Source organism: Strix uralensis, chromosome 3, assembly GCF_047716275.1.
Source record: "Strix uralensis isolate ZFMK-TIS-50842 chromosome 3, bStrUra1, whole genome shotgun sequence".
Classification (NCBI taxonomy): Eukaryota; Metazoa; Chordata; class Aves; order Strigiformes; family Strigidae; genus Strix; species Strix uralensis.
Window position 1 is genome coordinate 87,823,990 of NC_133974.1, and position 25,756 is coordinate 87,849,745.

General features: G+C 38.7%; 1 protein-coding gene across 1 annotated transcript in view; it reads left to right on the forward strand.

Moving 5' to 3' along the window:
- The first annotated feature begins 5,159 nt into the window (after positions 1-5,159).
- The window catches only part of WDR64 (WD repeat domain 64), a 79,774-nt gene continuing 59,177 nt past the window's right edge, over positions 5,160-25,756 (forward strand). Inside the window, 6 exon segments of the mRNA XM_074864617.1 lie at positions 5,160-5,310; positions 6,029-6,159; positions 15,797-15,899; positions 16,389-16,492; positions 19,709-19,760; positions 24,127-24,161. Coding sequence (XP_074720718.1) covers positions 5,160-5,310; positions 6,029-6,159; positions 15,797-15,899; positions 16,389-16,492; positions 19,709-19,760; positions 24,127-24,161 — 576 coding nt within the window.

A 25,756-nucleotide genomic window follows, 5' to 3' on the forward strand; every position in this document is an offset into this window, starting at 1 on the left:
AATACACCGTAACTCTGACCAAGACATAGTATTCTGACGAACCACTGAGTATGTTGACATACAAAGGAAACATTTTCCTGGAGCATTACCATTGGAACTAGCAAAAATGCATCCTCAAGCTATCCTTCTCTTTTCCAGGAATCAGTGCTGCTTTTCCCTGCCAAACGCTTTTCCTTATTCTAATCAAAAAACATACTCGTTACTACCATTGAGGAGTACCCAGAAATTTTTGTGCTCTTAACCTGTGGAAATGATAGAACTTCAAGCAGTTGGATTGCTCGTGTTTGGTAGCATATCTTGAAACACCACTTTCCCTGGAGAACTAGATATTTCATGCAGAGACACTTACATGCATTATTTTTAGTAACTTTGTTTAATACCAAATTGTTGTCTTCCCTGTATGTTTCAAAAATGTTGTTCAGCTGATTTTCCCAAGTGTGTGTGAAGACTATGGTCTTTATCTGTTTTTCTGAAGAAGTGATTTTGATATTCTTGAAACATGCCTGATTGATACCAGGCTTTAGATAGCCACAAAGAAATATAATTTTCCTTTCACCTACAGAATCTCCACAGAGCAGAGACTCCATGCACAGCAATTCAAGAAAGCCTTGACCAATGAGCCTGTCATCAGCCTTGGGTGAAGTAATAGAAAACCTGATCTGGAGATCAATAGCTAAAGAACACTACAAAGAAATTGATCAATATGATCTAATGAAAAGTGTATTTAACAAATAGACTGAAGTTAATTATTTGACCAGAGTACCAATTTGCTTATTATGGTATAGCACAGCAACATGGCATCAGCATTCTTTAAAGATGCTGAAAGCTGGCAAATGTGGAAAAGAATCACAAACATTATTAGAGGCCTGAAGGAAAGTTTTGCAGTAGGAGGCAGAGAGTTCTATCTGCTTTAATTAACAAGAGAAAGAAATGGAGAAGTAATTCAGGTACAAAGGCCCCTAGTAGGAGAATATACCAGCTACTACTCTAAATCAGTGAAGATATTCCAACAACTGCTGAATGGAAGCTGAAGCCACACAAATTCAAATAGAAAGCTTAAATTTTAACAATGTGAGCAATTAACCTTTGGAACAAACATGATGGATTCTCCATCTCTTAGTGTCTGCAGATTAAAACTTGATACCTTTCCACAAGTTATGCTTTAGAACAAAGTTGTTGGGCTCATTATAGTGATAAATGGCTGATATTTAATGATCTGTAACACAGGAGGTGAAAGTAGAAGATCTCAAGGTCTCTTCTGGATTTAAACATTTCATGATGTCTCTGTTAAATTTGGGAGTAAGGACACTAATTAGGGTCAAAGGGGATATTTTGGAAAATCTGCCTGTTCTGGTCAGATTTTCTCATCCAAAACTTAATCATGTGCTTAAGAAAACACTAATGTCTGTACTGGTATAAAACCAAAAATAATATAGCATTATGCAAATATACCTTGGCGAGGGAAATAAAAAGTGGGACAACAGCTTTTCTCGTGATTTCTTCATAAGCACCATTTTTTTTTGAATGGTAGAAGATACCAGCCTCTATTCATTGTCACTGATGTGCTTCTCTGAAATACTTCAGAATTTTGTTGATCACAGAAATATGTGATTGTGTTAATGAATGTGAATTAATGACTTCACTAACTGGAAGATCGGTGAACAAATGTAAATGAACGTTTGTTTAAGCGTAGCTAATGCCATGAACAGTTTTATTCACCTTCAGTTACGGTTCAAGTTATATTTATTATGCCAATAATATTCATGTAAATGTGCAGCGGATGTGGAGTAGTGTGATAAACGGCAAGGTGCCAGAATTTAATGTCAGCATAGTGTAGTGATACAAAAGGAACTCCAGATATTGCACACATAAAATGTGGACAGTAACTTATAAGAATTATTAATACTTTAAAGGAACTAATTCAGGGTTGGGATGTTATTCCTTTTTTACAGGTAAATTTTAGCAACCTGATAAAGTTACCAAGAAGCAACAAGTGGCAGAGCCAAGACAAGAACACAGTTCTTCTGTCTTCACAGTGGAACATGCTGCCTCACATGGCAGTGTCAGAAAATGGTAAGCCTTTACAATTTGCAAAATGTTATCAAGCATAAGGGGTCAGATTCAGTAGAGAGTTGTAGGGACTGGAAGTTGATCATCTGAAGTGTAGCATAGAATCCAGAAGCCTGAGCAAGATAACTAGCTTCCATATGCAGAGAATCTGTGATCATAACATGATCCAAAGTAATTAACATATTAACTACCAACACTTATAACCTTTTTTTTTTTTTTTTATAAACTGTGACTGTTTAGTCAATAGAAGACTACTAATGATCACAGGTGCAAATAGTGAAACTCCTTTTTCAAACATCTGTTTTTTCAGGAAAATGCTTCCTCCTCCTTAAAATACACTGCACTGAACCATTCTTTGAAGACAGCTTTTTACATCATTTACATGATTTACATTTTCCAAAGAATGAGTGAAACTTGATTCTTTAGAATATTCCCCTTGCCCTTTCTTCAGTAGTCACTCTGTTACTCATTCAGGGGGTAGTTTTGGATTTAATTCTCTTTCAGCTAGAAGAAAAATAAATTCACTTTTCCAGCACGCCAGTAGCATATCTTACAGTTCCACTATTCAGTAAATAATTTAAGATGTAGCAGGATAGAAAGATAACACAGATATAACACAGAGACTGGTGCTTTTGCAGGGCAAAAATTGTCTGATCTCAAGACACTGTGTGGCATATAAAACAATTTTGATTAGTTAGTGAGTGCGCTTGGCTGCCACTTTCAAAAGAAAGTGGTAGCTGCAATTTTACTTTCTGAATAGCCCCATCCTGCTTTTGTTTATGCCCTGAGAGCAAAAACCAGAAAGGTCCTTGGGGTACCTAGGTATAGGAATATTCTGACTTTAAGATCCTGACTGAGTTTAGGTGCAAGTAAAATGCAGACCCTTTTCAAAACAGTAACCATTTAAGACATACAGCTGAGCTTTGGGCAGGCACATGTTAAGAGCCAACACTTAATCTCTGGTCTCATTAGTTGTATGTTAGGAGAAGGAAAGAAACAGTAATTTGAATGGAAGCTAAGACAAATAAAGGGAGTTTGAATGGCTGTGAGAGCTTAAGGAGAGGCAATTGGACACCTGAAAGTAACTAAAACTCCACCACTCCATCATTGGATTTCTTGCAATCTCAATCATAACGATTTATGCAATTAAAAAAAATGTTTCTGCAGAGTAATTTGGTTTCTAGGCTGGAAGTTCTAGTTCACTGGGTAAGGATTTTGAATACAGTAAAGAGGACAATAAGGCATATATTCAAGAAATGGAGAGATTTACTAAGGAAGCAAACATTCAATGTTACATTCAAGAATGAACTGTCAAACAGTGCTTTTCTAGTTCACAGAATCACAGAATTGTCTAGGTTGGAAAAGACCTTGAAGATCATCCAGTCCAACCATCAACCCAACATTAACAGTTCCCAACTACACCATATCCTCAGCGCTAAGTCGACCCAACTCTTAAACACCTCCAGGGATGGGGACTCCACCACCTCCCTGGGCAGCCCATTCCAATGCCTAACAACCCGTTCTGTAAAGAAATGCTTCCTAATATCCAGTCTAAACCTTCCTGGCGCAACTTGAGGCCATTCCCTCTTGTCCTATCGCTTATTACTTGGTTAAAGAGGCTCATCCCCAGTTCTCTGCAACCTCCTTTCAGGTAGTTGTAGAGGGCGATGAGGTCTCCCCTCAGCCTTCTCTTCTCCAGACTAAACAACCCCAGTTCCCTCAACCACTCCTCGTACGACATGTGCTCCAGACCCTGCACCAGCTTCGTTGCCCTTCTCTGGACACGCTCGAGTAATTCAATGTCCTTTTTGTAGTGAGGGGCCCAAAACTGAACACAGGAATCGAGGTGAGGCCTCACCAGTGCCGAGTACAGGGGTAAGATCACTTCCCTGTCCCTGCTGGCCCTGCTATTTATGATGCAAGCCAGGATGCCATTGGCCTTCTTGGCCACCTGGGCACACTGCTGGCTCATGTTCAGCCGGCTGTCAATCAACACCCCCAGGTCCCTCTCTGACTGGCAGCTCTCCAGCCACTCCTCCCCAAGCCTGTAGCGCTGCTGGGGGTTGTTGTGGCCCAAGTGCAGCACCTGGCATTTGGCCTTATTGAAACTCCTACAGTTGGCCTTAGCCCATCACTCCAGCCTGTCCAGATCTCTCTGCAGAGCCTCCCTACCCTCGAGCAGATCAACACTCCCACCCAACTTGGTGTCGTCTGCAAACTTACTGAGGGTGCACTCAATCCCCTCGTCTAGATCATCAATAACGTTCTTTTTGGATTGAATTGGATGTCCTTGACCTCTTTGTACAATATGAATAATCATTCATAACTTCTCTGGTAAAATACTCTTATTGCTACTGTAAAACCAGACATCCCCACCTAGATTGAGATCCCTGGCTGAGCCTTGCAGCAGTAGCACATGAGCTGGTCTCAGTTCTCCTGTCACAGAGCAAATGTAAATGGAGCATTGGCTCTGTCATTCTTCACCAAATGATGTGTGGATCCAAGGGAATCCACAATTGCAACTGCTCCTAGCTCTGTTAGTTGGTGTGCAGCCTTTGACAGAAAACTTGGAAATAATCCACAGCACAAGAAGACAATATGAAACTTAAAGATAACTGGTATAATCTTCCTTCCTCCTCACTCAGTACAAAAGTCTGAAAGATGTGATAAACTTGCAACAGCTAGTCTCAAAGGTGTGTTCTTACTGGAATGTGATCTCATGTTGCTAAAGCAGTGCCAGGTGTAGCAGAATTGAACCACGATGAAATCCTTGTCTGGCTCTAGAAGTGAGAAATTTCATGTGTGTTCAACCACCAATTGCATCAGATACCATGAAATAATCTCGTATGCCAGGTTATTAGTGCTCCTGGTTCATGTCCTAGGGCCACCCAGTAAGTAGGGTTCTGTGATGTAATGGGAGGTTGTGACATTGACAGTCCACTGCTGTGTTTGCCAGCTTGAGATGCTAAGCCAGTCACCTCTTTTTTGCTGTACCTGTCACACAGCTGCATCTCATATGAACTCATGGGAGTTTAAGATTTAAGGCCTGTCCCAGGCTGTAAGAAGAACTTGTCCTCTGTTAGTAAAAGATGTCTGAAAAGAAGGATTGTGATAAGGAGAATTGCTCTGCTCTTGAATTGCTGGATTTCAGGAATGCTTTGAAGCAGTTCCAGAAACTAGTTGAAAAAACAGTAATCCAGAAGACAAAGGAGAGATTAGGCTTGTATATCAAAGATGATGGTAAGAGATACTCTTTCTGATGGAAAAGTGTGATTTTCATATGGAGAGAAGGTGTCATAGAGACAAGACTATAAGAAAGACCTGAAATTAGTGTTCAGACTGTGACTTCTTGATTTTTACAGGAAATAGGCAGGTTGCGCTATGAGACTGCTTTTCTCCTCCAGTTAGGACTTCTGGTCAAATTACAATGCTATGGTGGTTGCTCACAAAATATAATTGGTGGAGCTGCCACATATACAAGTTAGCACAATGCAGTGTTTCTAGTGATCTGTAAAAGCACAAACCTGATGAATTCTGTAAATCCAGTTGCTTAATTGTAAATAAGGAGGGCAAAGTTTTGCTTTTCTCATTGAGTTGCTATTGTTGCATGAAAGGATAAACTTTATTCCAGACACCATTCAAGTTCAGATCAACAAACCAGAATTGTGGGATGAAAGTAAGGGAGGAAAGAAGAGGTGAGAATTTTTCACCTATTCTTTTATCTATCTGTTTCCTGTCATGCATTGCAAATTGGGTAGTTTTGAAAAGACTGAACATTAAGACTGAACTTTTTTTTTTCTTTTTTTTTTGCAAAATGCTTTTGTGAATACAGGTTGAGGAGCTAGAACTTGCATGCTATTGATATTGAAGGAGAAATAAAACAGGAGGTAGGGGGGATAAGGAAAGAAGCTGTAGCTTGCCGGTTTTTAACTCTGTGTATACAGTTCCACCCATACAGATGAGATAGACTATGACAAGTTCTGTACAACCACACAGACTTTTCTTGGTCCAGAAGTCAAGGATCATAATGTTAAGGCCTTTTACAGGAAGATTACCAACAACCTTGATGCAAGAACAGAATGGTGTGAGGTAAGGATTTCTAAAACCTGATTAAATATAAACAACTAATTAGAATCTTAAAAGGTAACAGTGTTTAGCTGTTGATTATGTGTTGTTCATGAGTCTGTTGTTCATGAGCTCTGTGGCATAATGGGGCACTCTCATTTATCCTGGCTGCCATTCATTTCCTAAAAATAACAATTATTTGGAAAACAGGTATGCCTTTGAAGCTAGAAAATTAGATAAAATATATTGGTTTGGTTGATCTAGACAAAAACTATATTGAAGAACTGGCTTAGAGTAATTTACTTGTTGCTGTTATCCTATTCAAGAAGTGATGTTTAATTTTGACAAGTTGAAAAGGAAAGAGGCTCCATGTTTGGTGTGATAATAAACAATTTAGAAACTTGCATTTGTCCATTTGTTGATTAAATGCAAGTTTCCAGGGAAGATGTTTGAAGATAGGAGGGTAAAATCTGTCTTTGGAATTTCTCTTGTGACATTTCAGTGATGATATCCATCCTGGTATAGACCTTGAGAACTGAAGGAGTTTGTAATATTGTAAAAATTTAGCTCTTTCTAGCTTGTGTTATTCTGTACCCTATGCTATTATACTTTTAGTTTAAGTAAGTATAATCCTATGCTCCTAGTGCCAAAACCTGGGATGTGAAACTTGAGCATCATATCAGTATTCAGTGTACGTGGAAGTTGTAAATATGAAAATAATCCCTAGAGGCATCCCTAACCTATTTCACTAGAGTGAGGAGTAGTTCTAAAAGGGGCCTCCAGTACCTAAAGGGGACCTACAAGAAGGCTGGAGAGGAATTTTTTATAAGGGCATGTAGTGATAGGATGAAGGGTAATGGCTTTAAACTGAGAGAGGGTAGTTTTAGATTAGATATAAGGAAGAAATTCTTCACTGTGAGTGTGGTGAGGCACTGGAACAGGTTGCCCAGAGAGGCTGTGGCTGCCCCCTCCCTGGAAGTGTTCAAGGGCAGGTTGGACGGGGCTTTGAGCAACCTGGTCTAGTGGAAGGTGTCCCTGCCCCTGGCAGGGGGGTTGGAACTAGATGATCTTTAAGGTCCCTTCCAGCCCAAACCATTCTATGATTCTGATTCTTCCACGCCATCATGTCAGTGGAAGATTAAGTATGGAAGACCTTTGCTGAGCCCTGCCTTTCCCACCTTTTTCATATGGGTAAACAGGTGGGTATTTTGCAAATGACAGAGTTGTCTCTACAAGCTTTTTGCTAAGAGATTCCCTGTACTGGATTTTCTGCTGACTATCTCTGGCTAATTTCAGACTTCTAAATATATCATGCAGAGCAGCTTAACACATGGGAGAATCCATGCTGCTAATTCTAGCAGATTCTTAAGAGCAAAATTTGCTCCTACTATGCTGGTTATAAAATCAGTCCAGTAATTTCAGCAAGCAGGACTATTTTTATTCCAAATTTGTATGATTTTTCTTACCACTCTTTCCAACTTTGAGAGGTATCTGTCCTTGTAAAGCCGTGCCACTGGAAGTCTGATTAGAAAGGTTAATTAGAATGAATTAAGTAAAGCCTGGGTAGGTTACATTTTTATTTGTAGGTGAACTACTTTTCTTTCCTACCCCTACCTGTTTGGTACATCAGCCGAACCTGCAAATCAAAATTCTTATTAAACATTAGTCATGCTCCACTGGTTTACATGAATTGAGGAAGTTGGCCCCTGATCCTTGATCCTATTATGTGTATGCACATGAATACATGTTAAAGCGTGACCTAACTAAATAAAAGCATTTTTCCATCTTGTTTTGTGAAAGAGCACTGAGTTGTCTACCAGAACTGCTTATCCTCAAAGTTTGATATACTAGATTCCTGACAAGGCAGCAGGATCTGGAGCATGGAGCCTGAGTCTTCTTCTGAACTGCTTCACTGATATGCATTGGCCTCAGGCTTCTTGACAAAATGCAAAATCTCTTATGACTACAGTATGCAATTTGTGCTCTGAGGATAAGGCTATCTTTAGCTAAGCCATCAGAAATATCTTTTTTCTCTTTCCTCTCTTTTCTCTCTTTCCTCTGCTTTCTCTCCTTCCTCTTCCCCTTTTCACAGGGATAAATCTGGTCTTTACTTTAAATGTGAGGCATTAGAGGTATGGCAGCATTTATTAGAGAGTGTTTTTAACCACAGTGTTCTGTATGTATTATGTGAATCTGTAGATGGGCAAGATCCATGTAATCCATTTTTCTGTCTCTGGTGGCGGTAAATAGCAAATCTTTCTAAAAAGCATGTAAGAATGAGGTAACTATGAAATAGTAGATCTGGGTTACTTCTAGCTTCTGGCTGCACATAGCTTAAGGATTTTCTGTGCCAGAGTTGCAACTGCAGTCTGTGTTTAGTATCCTTTGATGGACTTTTAATCTATCCATTTATAAATTACTTCTGAACCCACCTAAAAAAGGATACTTCCATAGCATTCACAGTTTTACACATTTTGTGAAAAAGTACTTTGTCTTGTTACTTTTAAACATGGTGCTCTTTTTTTGCATTTGTTACAAGAAATTATGAACACTTGCTCTAGAAAAGTATCTTTTAAGGTATTTTCCCATGGATAGTGTTTCAAGCAACTATTTTGTAAAAATGACTGATTTTTACATTGTTTGAGCCAATCTGTATCAAGAGCATCCATCATTATACGTTACTGCAAGATTTTTGTTTGTTTTTTACCTGAAGACAGCACCACCTATGCTATCATAGGAAAGTTACTGTGTACTCCAAGTTATGTACTGTGGAGTACACAGTAACTTTTCTATGATAGCTTAGGTGGAACTGCCATATATAGCAAGTCCTTGCTGGACTTAAAGTCATAAGGTAAGGCATTAACAAGTGGCATGAACTATAAATTCATTAGCGTATTCCCATTATATGTTACACTGGAACACCGTGTTATTATTTGAACCTTGAAGATACCCAACACCTGTTCTTTACATGTTATTAACGATTGCTAGCAAGTAATTTCCTAATACCATCCTAAACACAGTGTGTTTGGTCCTTTCAATTTAATAAGGTTCTGTATAGGAACATTTCTGGTTAATACCTCTCTTAACATTGTTTTTACTTATAATGTCACATTACTCACAAACTTTGGTTATGTCAGGCAGTAAAGATTTTCTTCAAGGAGGGCCTAAGGGAAATCTGTGAAACAGCTGTACAGGACATCAAACATCATGTAACTGCCTTCTAGTGAACTTGCCTATAAGCCCTCTTTAACAGATAGAACTTTAGGCTACATCCAATTCCTCTGTTATTAAATTCACCTTATGAGAGGTAAATTTAAATTTTGTTATCTTTGCATGTCTCCTACTTGCATGTCATCCCTTCTTCCTTCCTTCCTCTTTCAACATGAGAGGATACTTAAAGGTGAGGTCCTGGCTTTTCTCAACATTTCTTTGAAACTCTTTAAAAATAGGGGGAAAAAAGACATTTCTGGATTTGCTGGTACATGTTATACAAGCTAAGCTATTGAAATGGCCAACTGCCATCAGACATGCTGAAGTACTGCATGACAGCACCAGTCAAATTGTTATACTATTCAAAATTCTGTAGCTCATTTCAAGCTTCTTACTGCTTTTTGTATGAGATGGAGAGAAGTGATATAATATCTTGTGTAGATGTGGCAAGCTAGACACATATCCTATACAGAGTAAAATATACTCTATGGGTATGAAGCAGGGACCAGTTGAGAAAAGTACTTCTGAAGTCCTGGTGACTGTCAGGCTGACAGCCCTTTGTTTAGGGAAGCAGAACAGCAGCAAATTATGTTGAGGGCCATTAGTTTATAAGAGAACTGAAAAAAGTTCTGTTTGTTTGCTGGAGTGAGTATCTTTTACTCCAAAACCTTACTTGAGTTTCCAGTGCGATCAGGCTAGTTACCTGGATTACATAATTACACAAGCAAGCACAGGGGGTCTAATGAAAGAGGTGAAGCCAGCCCCTTTGGTTTCCTTATGAAATCTGTGTGGGAGTTGCCTGGGATAAAATTCCCCAGAACCCTTTCTATGAGCATTCCTCAAATTTTACCAAGTGTGAGCTGACTGATGACAGCCTTTTAAAATGCCCCGTGTATAAACTTTCTTGAAAAAATAGGAATGTGGTATTCAATGAATCTTCAGCATCTCACAGCATGCATTTCATGTAGAAGAGGGATATCAGTGAGACTATATTGAGTTCTGTAGGGAATGAAATAGAAATATTTGTTATTTCTCTGTTCAAAAGAATCCTGATTAAAGTGTTAATGTGTTTTTTTTATTTATTTTCTCTTGTGGGGAGAAATATTTAACATTAGGTAACTGGAAATCCATTATGGAAGTGATAATTCAGTTATGAAACAGACAAAGATCAGACTACTTGAATCAGCCTCAATCTGACATTGATTTCTTTACCTCGACACAGCCTTATCTAGCACAGTTTGAAATATAATACTGCATTGAAGAGCGGCAGTGAGTTTTTTTGCTTTTTTGTTTTCCTTCTGTGTAGTGGGAAGTCTGATGGTGATATGTAGTACAAGCTATCTATACCTTATGGGACATAAAGCTAAGCTCCTTTCCAGACAAAAGCATAAGATTTCTTTTATGGGTAGTCTGGGTATAGAGAAAGATGAAAACTGAATTAAGAAACCTGCTGACTCCTGGAATTCTCCAGATTTAGCTTACACTGAAACAGAATAATTGCTGCATTGATTATTTGGTTGTTGCCTAAGCCCAATTTACATCAACCATAACTTCAGCATCAGCTTTTGATCTACTGTAATTGTGGTAACATCCTATATGTAATGATTGGATCAAACCACATATTTCCAGGCTTATTTGAATGGGTTCTAATAAAATAAAATGGGAATGGTTTGTATCCTATATATCACGTGGTGGTGGTCTTTTAAAAATTTATTTCTCTGACAAACTCTACAGTTTCAAAATGGTTTGGGTAATCCTGGAGAGTTGCTAATGTCAGGAAGGAGCCAGTGTTCTTTGTTCTTCTAACTATGCCACAGGCTTACAAGGGTAGCTGTACTACACCTCTAAAGTCTCCTCATCTCTTTTTCACCTCTTGACATTTAAAGATGTAGACGTTTACTTACTCGTGAGGATCATAGATCCTTTTTTTCTTCCACTCATATCTGTAGCTCTTCCACTTTTTAAAGTTTTTTATTTTTATGTTGACTCTATTTAACACTTGACGGGCCTAAGTCCCATGTACTTTTCTCATCCTCCTTAGCTTTTCATTCCTTTTAAGTGAAACTTTTCTTTTTCTGGAAAAGAAAAAAAGGAAAATCTGCTCCTTTACATGCTTGAAATGGTAATTGGCTTTTTAAGACTGGAAAGTATTCTGAGTATTCTAGTTGAGACCAGCTGTTGTTTGAGAGAGATGGTGAAAGAGGAAGATATGCCTCTCTTAGCTGATACATTTATTCTTATAATGTTTATCAACCTACTAGTTATGTTAGACAAATCACATTTATAAACTGCAACTGGACATATCATTAATTACCCACTGTGAACAATGTAAGTAACCTTGATTTTGCTTCAGCTTCCTTTTTATCACTTAATTTTTCAAATGTATTATTGATAACAGTTACTTTCTGTAAAATCCTAAATAGCCATCATGGTTTCTGCTGTCTGTGCTTCAGTCTTGTTTTTTTTCTAAAAGGACTGTATTTCATCCCTGTTCTTCTGAGTTCCCCTGCTGCTTCTGGCACTGCTGAGCATGCCCTCAGTCTTGAAAGTCAAGTCGCTTTGTTCCTTTGATATTTCTCTTTTATCATCTCTCTCTCTCTGCTCCCCATTCCCAGAACTCTATCCCTGACCCTTTGTTCTTCTCTTCCTACTCTCACAGACCTAATTTTTTCAAATTTACTTCTACATATCTGGCCTCTCTTTAGCTTGACAAAATCTTCCAAATATACTTCCATGACCTAAAAGATCATGGCCTTGTGTGAGTGTTCCTATTTCTTTATCTTCATGATGTTTCTCTTTTTCAAGTACCTCCATGTTCAAGGGTTTTCTAAGTTTCCAGCAGTCTCAACAACAGTATACCCATACTCAAAGGACACTTTTTTATTAAAGTTTTTAGTTTAAAAAGTCTTTAGTTAACTAACTTTAGTTAAATTAGAATCTACCCTTAGTCATTTAATGGCTTCAGAATTTAAAAGAGCTATCTTGGACAGTCTAACAGCTATCATTTATCAATGACTTGGGGAACTGACCTCTGCATCTCTTTCCCAAATGTAGTTGGCACTTTGAAAACTGTATTTTTATAGTGGCAAATATCTGAAAGATGTGTAAATTGCATTTTGCTTCATCTTCTCTGTCAACCTCTGATAGACATTATGGGATGGGGTTTGCTGGGATCCCGTCTCCATGTTGGAGTCAGCAGAAGCCATTTATGCAGCTGTAAGGGATTTCTAAGATGCCCTTTCTTTGGGCAGTGTTTTGCCTGCTGGGCAAAAGCAAAAGATCAGATGTGGCACCGCCTCATGTCTACAGGAGGCATGACAGGACACACCTAGGTGTCTCACTGAGAACTTCCACCTCTGTTGGCTTTAGGACAGCTACTGACCTAGCCCAGCCACTGCATCCAGCATCCTGTCAGACTCAGGAGTGACCTGATACCAGGTCAGTCAGTCGTAAAGAAAAGGTCCTCCCACCAAAACTTTAGTCCCCATAAAGGTGAAAGGCCTGTTCTCCACTGTCTGGAAAACAGAAACATACAGTTAAGAAAGCAAAATGTCACTCCTGTCTTCAGTAACGGCAAGAGAAAGGATCCATGGAAGTACAGGACTACTAGCCTCGCCTTGATTCTTGGTGAAGGTGATGGAGTAACTAATTCTGGAAACCATTTCCAAACACATGTAGGACAAGGTGATCAGGAGTAGTCAGCATGGATTTACAAAGGGGTAATCAAAGAAATCATACTTAACCAACCTGACAGGATTCTACAATGAGGTGGCTAGCTTGATGGGTAAGGGGAGAGCAGTGGATGTTGTTTACCTTGACTTTAATAAGGTTTTTGACATTGTCTTCCATAACTTGTAGGCATGCTGACAAAGTATGGGTTAAATAAGTGGTCAGTGAGGTGGAAAGAATACTGGCTGAACCCGTAAGTGATAAAAAAAACAGTTGAAGGCAAGTCACTAGTGGTGTATGCCAGGGGTCGATACTGGAGCCAATATTTTTAACACCTTCATTAATGACGTGGACAATGGGAGAGAGTGCACCCTCAGCAAATTTGCAAATACAAAACTGGAAGGAGTGGCTGATACACCAGAGGATTGTGCTGCTGCCATTCAGAGGGACCTCAACAGCCTGGAGAAGTGGACTGACAGGAAGCTCATGAGGTTCAACAAGGGAAGTGCAAAGTCCTGCACCTAGGGAGGAAGAACCCCATGCACCAGTGTACACTGGTGACAGAGTAGTTGAGAAGCAGCTCTGCACAAAAGACCTTTGGTCCTTTAAACATGAGCCAGCAATGTATCCTTGTAGCAGAGAAGGCCAACAGCATTCTAGGCTGGCTTAGGAAAAGGATTGCCAGAAGGTCAAATGTGGTGATCCTTCCTCTCTATTCAGGTCTTGAGACCACACCTGGAGTACCATGTCCAGACCTGGGCTCCCCAATACAAGAGAGATATGGAGCTACTGGAGCGAGTCCAGTGAAGGACTATGAAGATTAGGGGGCTGAGGCACCTCTCATATGAGGAAAGGTTAGGAAAGCTGAGACCATTTAGTCTGGAGAAGAGAAGACTCTTAACACTGTGTGTAAATACCTAATGGGGAGGGAATGAAGAAGAGAGAGACAGACTTCATAATGCCCACTGACAGGACAGGTTGGATGGGGCTCTGAGCAAACCGATCTAGTTGAAGATGTCCCTGCTCATTGTGGGGGGGTTAGACTAGATGACATTTAAAGATCCCTTCCAACCCACACTATTCTATGATTCTATTCTATTCCATGATTCTAGGGCAAGAGGCAATGGGCTCAAACTGAAACACATGAAATTCCATTTGAACACAAGAAAACACTTTTTTGCGGTGAGGGTGATCAAACACTGGAACAGGTTGCCCAAAATGTTTGTGGAGTCTCCATCCTTAGAGATATTCAAAACCCAACTGAACACAGTCCTGAGCAACTTGGTGTAGCTGACCTTGTACTGGGGAGTTGGACTAAATGATTGCAAGAGGTCCTTTTCAACCTCATGACTTTGTGATTCTGTAACACTGTCTTTGTATTATAGGTGCAAACCTGTTACAAGAATATTAATTGATGATAGTGGAAAGAGTACATCCTTGATTTTTTGGGGAAACACTCCATTATAATGTTCTAGCCACACCAATTCTTTCAGAACCCTTCTACTTAATACTAAAGAACTGGGGCATTCAGGTGGAACAGTGAGAATCAACTGTGAATGAAAATGCTGTAAAGTGAAAAGCAGTTCATATGTATTACCACTTCTTGATTCATGTGTGAAGATTATGTTATTATGCCTTTGCAGAAAGAGCATACACCTAGAATTTAGGATACTAAAAACCCTGTATCCTGTCTTGATACAGGATGGAAAGACAAGGTGATATTACAGTGAACTAGAAAGACGGATGTAAGGAGCTATAATAGATGATGTATTGGCTGATGATGTATGATAGATAATAATTGTGTGCATGGTAAGGAGGGAACTATGAAGTGAAGGGTGAAGAGTAATGTCGTGTAAGAATTTGTTTTTTGAAAGATGTACATCTGAATCTCTCAAAGAAGAAATATGGGAGTTCTGTTGCATACCATGAAAAATATTGAACTAGAAAAAAGCGCAAAGTTTTGTCTTGCATCCAAAGGGGCATTGCTTTTGGAACTCAAGAAAGAGGGTATATATAATGTCCATAATATAAGAAAGGAGATTAAAAATTCTGTACAGCTGAGTGGGGCTGAACTAATTACCTGAGGAAATGACTGACATACTCTTGGGTACAGAGTTTGAGCTTTGGAGAGCATTTCAGCATGTCACACCCTGGAATAGAAATGAGCTACTTGCCTAAATATCCTGTGTAGGGATCTCCATCAGTACAAATGGAACATTGCCAGGCTTAGGCAGATGGCTGAAAAAGAATTTTAAAAAATGGACTTTATATTCAATTTTTTTCAGGAAAATGGGAATCTACATAACGTTGTGGAAAAGCTCTTTTTCTGTGCAGGCTAAACCACTATGCTACTTTGAATCTTTCAGTTTATATAGAGAAGTCTGTTCTGTCTGCCTTTTACTGTCAGCTGAAATCTAGCTGAGAAAGCACAAGTAGGTAAAACTGGAAAAAGGAAATTGAAGATGATTATTTACAAACAAAAATCATTGCAAGGCAAAGCTGTACTAACAGCTTTGTCATTTAGATGATTTTTATTCCTAGAAGCCCTGTCTATGCTGTCTTCTTTCCAAACATTGAAGAAAGATTGTGCCTGAGTAGCAGATCTCAGCAATCTAAAGTTATAGATAGCTAATGGTTAAGGCAAATAACACTAGGAAACTTACTCAAAGAGTATTAAATGATAAAAATGTGAGGTAAATATTTGACTTTATACAAATAAACATATATTGCAGAAGTAGTTTTGTTATGAATTACTTGTTCTGTCCTATTTTGTTTTGTTTAGATTTTTGGCTATTTCATAGGAGAAAGTGATGCCATGTCTTCCCAGCTGAAAGAAGAAAACATGGTTTTCCTTGTATCTGAAAAACAGCAGGTTACTCATGCAGGTGATGTACTTCATCTATTTTTTTTTAATGCCGTGTGTTGCACACTTTGTTGAAAGTACAGTAATAAGATCACATGTCTGTGTTTATTATTCATGCTTCATCTTCTTACGTGTTCCAGAATATATGGTTTCTTTTACAAAACTCATTGCATATGAACAGTCCACTGTTGCCTTGCCCAGCTCTCCATTTTCCTAAATTATTTTGAAATTATGAATTTGTCTGACTCAGACTATTTATTTATGCAGTTATTCTTTGCCTTTTTTTAAAAATAATTTAGAAAGAACTAGCACATCCATAATGCATTAATGATATTTAAAAATGAAACATGATTATTTCAATCAAGTATAGGATAATCTATGATATGATGCGTTACTGCCTTGGAGTTGGTACCGATATGCATTTCAGGAAGATAAAATGTTGATACTATGGTTCTATTTGTTTAGATTTTCTATGTCTGTAAGATGAAGAGTAATATTTTGTCACTGACAGTTGTCAAGAGACAAGATGTGATTAAGGGTATAGTGAAGGTGCCCCATCTGGATTTCACAGTAACATCCTCTCAGAAAGGAGTGCTAACTATTTTTAACAACCAGGTATTTCTGACTCAAACTTTTTTTATTAGTCCATTAAGTAGTATATATGGGAAGTGAGTGAACTGTGATCTAGCATGCAAACTACTACTAAAAAAAAAAAGCTAAATAACTTTTCAAATTAAAGTTAACTTTTTCTATATTTTTAGGTACAGTAGGAAATATGCATTGTTATTTTCAATTATAAACCTACTGAACAGTCCACAGAAGTTGACAGAAAGTAGAGATGGCTAATAAGACATTCTTAAGTTAGTTTGCTATTGGAATTAACTTCTGCATATACAGTGGAAACCAGAGAATTAACTATTTACTACAGCTACTGAGAATATCTGGAATGGACAGAAACATTTATCAGCTGTTAGCAAAGAAGAGTTATTCAATACAGCAATATCTAGAAAGTCGTATTTTCTGACAGTCTGCATGACACTGCTTCACAGTTACTCCCCTTATCAGCAAACTGTAAGGAGATCTGTACCATTTTAAGTAGAAGTTCAGGCTCAAGATGCTGTTAAAGTATAATATGTAAGTGATTCCCCCAGATGATTTTATTACTATTCAGGGGCATGCACTTCTAGATGCTATGGGGTACATCATACATCCATGCTCATTGGCGCTTTACATTTGTACAATTTGAATACAACCAGTTTATTAAAAGTTGTTTCAGACAATGTAGTAAAGCATTAAAGCAGCACTAATGCTTTCTAGGGGTTTTAGCTAATTACTGCATAATGCTTATGACAGGAACATGTAAAGCAACAAAGAACTCCTGTGGATGATTAAACAACAAAGCAGTACGGCAGTTTTGCTAAATACTGAAATAATTTATTTGAAAGCCTAGTTCTCTGTCCTCCAGAGCATTATCCCTCTTATGTACCTACGAAAAATAATTTCATAAAGTATAATGTTAAAAATAACTCTCTTCCCCACCTCCTACCTCCCCATGCTGTTTTCAAGTTGAATTGCTGCTTCTTGATAGACTGGACTGATGTCACTCTGACATCAGTGACTGCAGTGTAAATGATTTTACACCCAGCTGCTTAACGCAGTGAATTAGAGACCTCAAACTTCACTTATAAAACTATGTTCTGAAAATGACTAAGGCATTATGACGGCAGTCGTTTACTTATGATATGATCTCTGATCTCAGTTTGTCTGAGCCAGTGACTTTTGACTTCATTAGAATTGCTCTGATATATCTTGATGCAAGAAAGAGAAAACTAGTTCTTTAGCATTGCAGTCATTTGAGTCCTGTTGCTAGAATATGACTTCACATCACAAAGGCATATACAGAGTTAGCAACTTTTGCATCATTCTTCTTCTCTCAAAGACCAAGGATTTAAAGAGATCAGGCCTTAAAATCTCATCCAGGGAGTTGTTTTGTCTAGCTTGGCTTTGCAGCATATTGGTAAGGGAATATGAAGATGCTTGCCCCGAAGATGCTGCTTGGGGGGACTTGTGCCCTGGGTGGAGGGGCCAAAATATGAGTTCATGAGCAGTGCATTGACAAATAGACAGAGAGGCTTATTTTTGTGTAATTGTTCCATTTCTAGAATTATTAAACATATGGTATTCTTAGATGCACAAATATACCACAGAAGTCAGTGTGAGGCTGTACCTCAAATAGTTGTGTTCAGTTTTGGGCCCCTCACTACAGGAAAGACATTGAGGTCCTGGAGCATGTCCAAAGAAGAGCAACAGAGCTGATGAAGTGTCTGGAGAACAAGTGTTGTGAGGAGCAGCTGAGGGAACTGGGGTTGTTTAGCCTGAAGAAAAGGAGGCTCAGGGGAGACCTTATCACTCTCTACAACTACCTGAAAGGAGGTTGTAGCGATATGGGTGTTGGTCTGTTCTCCCAAGTAAGAAGTGGTAGGACAAGAGGAAATGGCCTGAAGTTGCACCAGGGGAGATTTAGGTTGGTTGTTAGGAAAAATTTCTTCACTGAACGGGTTGTCAAGCATCTGAACAGGCTGCCCAGGGAGGTGGTTGAGTCACCATCCCTGGAGGTGTTTAAAAGATGTGTAGATGTGGTGCTTTGGGCCATAGTTTAGTGGTGGACTTGGCAGTGTTAGCTTAACAGTTGGTCTTGATGATCTTAATGGTCTTCTGCAAACTAAATGATTCTGTGATTCTATTTGAGGGCTAAGCATTGCTTTCTACAACAAATGTGGACCCAATATGCTTCAACACCTGTATGCAGTTCTGCATTATCAGCCATTTCCTGCATACTCTAGAACATGAGACACCCTTTTCAAGTTCTCAGGCATGGATGCTGCCTTGATCAGCACAGAAGACCTGTAGGAGTAGGCAGCCTTAAGGAAAATTCTCTGTGCACACTCTAGTTAATGTTACTGTAGATAAAGTCAAATCTGGTAACTGCATGGATATTAAACTCCTGATTAATTATAGTTTTAAACTCTGCTCAAAGACTATGTCCATGATGACACTGGGCATCACACTTCTGTGGGAAGAAAGATTCTGATCCTAGCTTCTTGGTTTATGAAATGTGGAATTGCTGAGATGAGGCATCACTGATTAATTACTAACGAGGGACAGGAGCAAGAGTTGAAAAAGCAGCTGTGGGTGTTTCAGAAGGGAAAAGGTTGGAAGTGCTTTTGAAAACTGGATAGTAGTTTTGTTAAAGAACAAAGAAGGTAATCCTGTCTCTACTGGATGATGGTGACAGGTATGCCTACCACCCTGTCACTTGAAACACTCCAGGTTTTGAGTCACATTTAATGGCACTAGTTGACATGTCATCTGGGACAGCATTATCTTGTGTTTCTGTATGACACATCCTAGCTCTTACAGGAGTTGAAGCTGTTCTAGCTGTGCCAGACCGTTAGACGCACAATTCCATCAGAAGAACAGCTGATCTGTACTCCACTGCAAAAAATGGGTATTTTTTTACTTATTTTGTTCTTAATTGAAAAAAAAAAATAAATCTCAATTTGAAAAAAAAACCACCACCCAAACAAACAAACAAACCAACAAACAAACCATGAAACAACTGTGAGAGGAAAAGAGGTTTTAAGTTCCTCAGTATGTATAGAGGAACAGGTGGTAAGTAGGTTAAAGATCTTAAGAAGATCTTAACTGCAAACTCTTTCTGTTGTCTATTATTGTTCTTTTCTACCTGTGATACAGGAGACCTGGCAGTGTTCAGACTTCTAATTTAATTGCTAACTTCTTGTTGTGACAACATATTTTTGTTTTTTTCAGATGAGGGTTCTGGCAACCACTAGTGTTGAAATAAGTTCATTTTCCTCCTTCTGTTAAATCATTTTAATTAAAAATCAGCGGGTACTAAAGTGAAATGATTAGAAACTGAGCATTGTTCTAATGCTACTTCGAACCTTGAGACTTCTGCATAATTTGTCATAGGATACCATAGGTCAAACAGGTTCAATTTATTCCTTTCAGTTATAGAAACCATTGAGTAACTTGATTTCTTTCCTCTGATAAAAAGAAATCTCAGATAAATGCTGCTTTTTCTACCAAATTCTCCTTTACCCATTACCTTCCCAGAATTTTTTCTTCTAAGATCCAACACTTCAATTGTCACTGTAAAACTTAAATAAGAAAAATTATAAGTTCATTAGTGAAAAGCAGTTCTGCATCTTGTTAAGTAGATTGGTTGGCTACACAGTATATACTTTAAAAGCTCATTTTTACCCTGGGAGCATCACTGCAGATTTTAATGAGGTAATGAGCTTCCTTCAGATGACCTGCAGACAAGAGAACTGTCATCAGTCTTAACAAAATGACATGACCTCTTGCCCTAAAAATCCATGTAGGTATCTTGTGCCAGGGGGCAGTGCATTTTGTTGATTATCTCTTAGATATTGTGGATATTCTAAAATGCAATAGAAGTACTCCAGACCACAGGCCCTACTACAACTCAGAAAACAGCTCTGGGCCTGCGTTGCATTTAATTTCTTGCAAGGAGTAACCCAACCTGTCAAATCAATGCAGAGAGGTAAACTGTGAGAAACATTCTTGGGACCTATTGACTTTTGGAAACTTTGACTAGAATCAGCTTAGAGCTTCTCCTACAGCTATGTTACAGGAGTGAATTTTAGTACTTTCTTCCTGCATTGTTTGTAGGAACAACTTCCCAAGTCCAAATATGCAAAGGTAGGATCAGAACAATATTTAGTGCTTGTCCCCAGAGATGCCAAGGGGAACAAGCTGGAAGAAGCTGGAGCACCAGCCTGATGCAGTGGGCAGTATGTGGCTGCAGGGTCCTTTTCCTCTCTGAGCACTAAGCACCAATCTTAGGACCGATTCCTCAAGTGGATATGGAGGTCTTTTTGCTGTGGCAGTAGGATGATACTTGGCAGCCATGGCAGAATTAGACACCGTGAAGGACATCTCTGCCATAAAAAGTGTGAAAAGAGGATATGTGTAACATAATGGTATCTCCCAGTATTATGGTGTAATACCATAATTGTAAGGATTGTGACTCCAAACAAATACAATACCAAAACTGGTAGTCTCAGTATCCACAGATAACACTGGTTAGTATCTGTGAGCACCCACTTCTGTTCAGCTCTGCACCAGATCTGTGTGGTCTAGCCTGATCTGCTGTCTCTGTTGTTACATGCCACTCTCCCGTCCTTTCCCAGCTGAGATGTGTCCACTTTTCAAGCCTTCCCTAGGGAAAGGAAGAAGTTGGTTAGAAATGGTTTCGATTCCTCCCCTTTGGGATGGAGGATCATTGCTGCTGGGGATCACTGGATTGGTTGGGATCATTCCTGCTGAGCATAGCAGACTCTACCATAGGGTGTAAAGTCTTTCAGGGGGAAAATCTTTGGCTTCTCAGGGACATTTAATTGCCTGGGGAGCTGATGGTTAGTGAAGAGAAAAGAGAAACCCATGCCCTTATAAAATCCCTCTGGCTCTTTGTCTGACAGATTTAATAGTATTTGGTGATGTCATGTTACTCTTGTTATTGTTATATTCACTTTTTTGGTATCAGGATTGTGACATTTTCAGGTGGTCTAGTTAAAAATGACTCTCTTCTGCTTTGTGCTCTGCCTTGTCTTAGGGAATAGGCAATCTTACCTAACATTCTTAAGTGTTTGCACTGAATAGTCTTGTCCTTAGCCAATTTACTTTCTTCTCATCCTTCCTCTAACTACTTCACTGAAAATAGAGTCAAAATGGCTTTTACTGGGCTTGAAGTTCCTGAACTTTTTGATGGTTGTTAAAAGATTTTTATGCTTGCAGAACATAATTTAAGCTATTTTGTTCTTAAAACTGAAATTCTATATCCTTATCCCAAATTGCAATGAAATAAAATTCTGGATTTTTTTGAGATAATAAATGCCACTTTGCAGACAATTGAAATGTATGATGCTATTAAGTTTATTAACTTGGGGATTCTTTGAGAGATATATCTCTAGAATTGGTTCACAGTTTTTCTGTTGTAAAGCATGCTTATTAAAACTGAAGTGTTGCATTTTAATAGCTTTTATCTAAACATTTATTAAAAATCAAAGGACAATATCTTATGTGAGTGTGAATCATCACCCACCATTTACTTATTAAAGATTTGGTGAACTATACTAGTTGAAGTCCTCAGCACCAAATGGTTATAATGTACCACTATGAATAATACCTTATGGTTAATTTCTGAATAGCTAAAGAGAGAAAGCTGCCTTTGCCTTGCAGGGCTTGCATTTCTCTTTTTTTTTATCTATAGAAATAACAGTCCATTCTTTTCTCACTACAATTATTATGCCATTTTCATCAGTTTTAACATCATCATCAATACTGGCATTAGCTAATTGATCAAGCTATATATTTGTATGCATCTTTGTGCAAAAGAATTAAGGTACTGAATTCAGAGACAAGTTATCAGACTCCAAACTTTCCATCTGTTGATAAACTATGAAGTGTGTAGAGGGTGGCTAACAAACTGCAGAACAGTCCTGAGGTTCCTCTACCTTCTTCCAGTCAGTGTTCTCATTCTTAAGATGTTTCAGAACAGAGACTTACTCAACCAGAGTGACAGGTCTTGACCCTGAGGATATTGAGCCAGAAAGGCTGCGAAACGTAGTAGTTCTGAAAGTAAAATCCAGTGGACTGCAGCCATTGGAACTTTCCCAGAATCATGATGGTATAAATGGAACATGAACTATGAGTACAGATCATTTACTGGTTTGTTCCAGGGATGTTAGGGAGAACAGGTCATTTCAAGAAAACCTGATTTCATTTCTTGGTGGGATTATGTGACTGAGTGAAAAGAATGGAGGCATAAATATAACATACTTAAAACTCTGTACAGTATTTGACTTAGTACCATATGACTTTCTGTTTTAAAAGATGAGCACTGAAAAAACCACTAGAGTGCATGGGTTACCAATTCTCCAGCTGACAGGTCCCAAAAATAGTAGTCAGCATAGAATCATTGAATGATGATGGGAATACTGGTAATGAACAAGTCACTTCTCTTGAAGAATGGAAATGAAATGTCATTTAAACGTAGCATAGAAAAGCATAAACAGACCCAGTGGATGAGCCAAACAAGCTGAAACAGAAACTGTATCGGAAATGAGGGAGTGAAGATAGAGCCCTTGAGTGACAGGATGAAACAAGGAAATAATGAAAAGGTTGATCTGGTGCAGCTGCCTTGTTTGTCTATCAAGTATGGCAGTGCTAAGAAGAGAAATTCTTACAGCCTTTGCTCTAAAGCTGCAACTAGGCAGCTGTTTGGCTTATAGTCTCTGGCAGACTCTCAGCCACTTCTCAGTGTATCAAATTAATACATTAATTTGTGCATTGCTGTCTTCAGGACTTTCATACTGTTAGTTTCAGACTAGTCTCAAGCCACACCAGGAGCCTGTTTTGGTCAAGAACTTTCATTTTTGATCTTAAGGATAGAGCACCATTCTCTGCTGTTTACACAGCCTCTTTATTCCACAGCCTGAGGTCCTTGAACAAGAACTGGCCTGGAAGGCAGTGCTAGCTGACTTGAACGATCTCTCTGTCTCAGTCAGGCTCTAAAACTTCTCAGTAGACATTCTCCAGAGCATGCTATGCAGGAAGCCAAACTCGGTTAATATAGTGGTCTCTCCAGGCCTTTATAAGCACTGATCTTTGGTGTAATTTAAGTAATTTCACTGGAATTATTAAAGACAAATTTAGTGCAATTTAGTCTAGTCTTAAGATGAGAACAAACCAGTTGTATACATGAAAACACTTCTATTGCTGCCTGTTCCAGGAAATTTTGATTTCTCTATGCTGGATCTTTCCCTGACTGCAACTACTAATAAACTGGTTCAATAAACACATTTTTTTCTGCTTTTGCTGTTATGTTATAAAATATGACTGTGCCTATAAATAATGCAAAAGGAAAGAAGAGGATAAATCTGGAGTACTTTTTATTAATTCTTGCTTTCTGCTGGCATATACAAATTGCATGTCATATGTTGAAGCCTGATTTTTTCAGATACTTTTATAGACTGCCTAAGTAATTAGAAATATATATCTTCTAGAGAAGAGAATCTTACAAGAGCAATTCTGTCTTGGCCAACATTTTCCTCCTGTTGGAGTGTTCATTGCTTCCCTACCTATGTCTTTCTGCTTTCACTCAAAAGTTCATTGCAGTCCAGATGCAGTAAGGAAAATTTGAATCGTTGTCTGGGACTATAAATCAAAAGGGAGTCAGGTATTATGTAGGATCAGGCAAATGTTAAAGAGGAAGCCTGAAAAAGATTCATCTTTGTTTTCAATATGCATTCATATTCCTTTTGTCTCACAGGATGAAGGCATTAACTTTTGTCTTTGTAGGAACTCAGTAAAACAGTGGAATTTATTGTGAAGAAGGAATACCCTTTCCACACCAATTGGGATTATTAGAGTTTCTTAAAAACTTGGAAGAGAAAAATTTTGGACTATGTTGCCAACAACCCCCCAAAGAATTTATTTTCTATGTATATCTAATTCATATGCATGCACGTGTATATCTAATATGTGTTCATGTGCATATGTATATCTCAGAATCTATTAAGAATCAACGGACAGGTTTTCCAAGGAATTTAACATAGACTCCTTTGAGGTAACTTCCTGATTTAAAGAAAATATTTCTTCATATCCTGCAATTTGTTCAGGACTTTCCAAGAGCAAAATCACCTTGATGCTGATAGTGTATGTCCAAACTATTAAAGTTTTCTTGAATGCCTTATTACAAAGTACAATTTTTGCAAGGAATTCTGATCCATACCTTAGCTTTTTCTTCCTGTTCCTGGCACTTTTCTCAGCAATACTGAGCTGGCTGAGAAGATGAGAAGAAGCAAAGTAAATATTTTTAGGATAAGATCAAGTCTTAGGATTTTTTTTTTTGTTCTCAGTTTTGGTCCCTGCTATACAAAAAAGATGTGGACAGGCTGGAGAGGGTCCAGAGAAGGGCCACAAAGATAATCAAAGGACTGGGAAGCCTGCTGCATGCGGAAAGGCTGAGAGAACTGGGTTTGTTCAGCCCCGAGAAGAGAAGGCTTAGGGGAGACCTTATCACCATGTTCCAGTATTTAAAGGGTGGTACAAAGAAGATGGAGACTCCCTTTTTACAAGGAGTCACATGGAAAAGACAAGGGGTAATGGGTACACTTTACTCCTGGGTTAATTCTGACTGGACGCAAGAGGAAAATTTTTCACAATGAGAATAATTAGCCACCGGAATAATGTCCCCAGGGAAGTGGTGGATTCCCCAACACTGGACACTTTTAAGATTCAGCTGGACAGGGTGCTGGGCCATCTTGTCTAGACTGTCCTTTTGCCAGGAAAGGTTGGACCAGATGATCCTTGGGGTCCCTTACAACCTGGTATTCTATGATTCTATACTTTTGTTATTAAAAGACCGCTCCCCAAGCTCAGACAGGTCAATAGAAGTCTTTCAGTCAATCCAGCTGGACTCCTGTGAAGCAAGGCTCAAAAAATTTATTCTCCACTCATTATTCTCCAGGTTTCCTCCAGTCATTACATCAGTGAGAGCTGGAAGTGTTCTGTGGCTGAATGGGAGCAGTTCTCTTTTGAGACCACAGAAGTAATATATAGACAGTTCTGTATCTGTGTTATGTCTCTAATGTTTCTGTGCTACACAGACAACACTGAAGCAGTTAATTCCTATGGCATTTGAACAGTTGCCAGTTTAGGTTGGCAAGGATGCTTTAATCAAATAACAGATGGAGCTGGGCAGTAGAACCAATAAACAGTATGATGCAAATGACCCAAAATCCCATTCCCAGGCCTTCTCAGTCTAGCAAA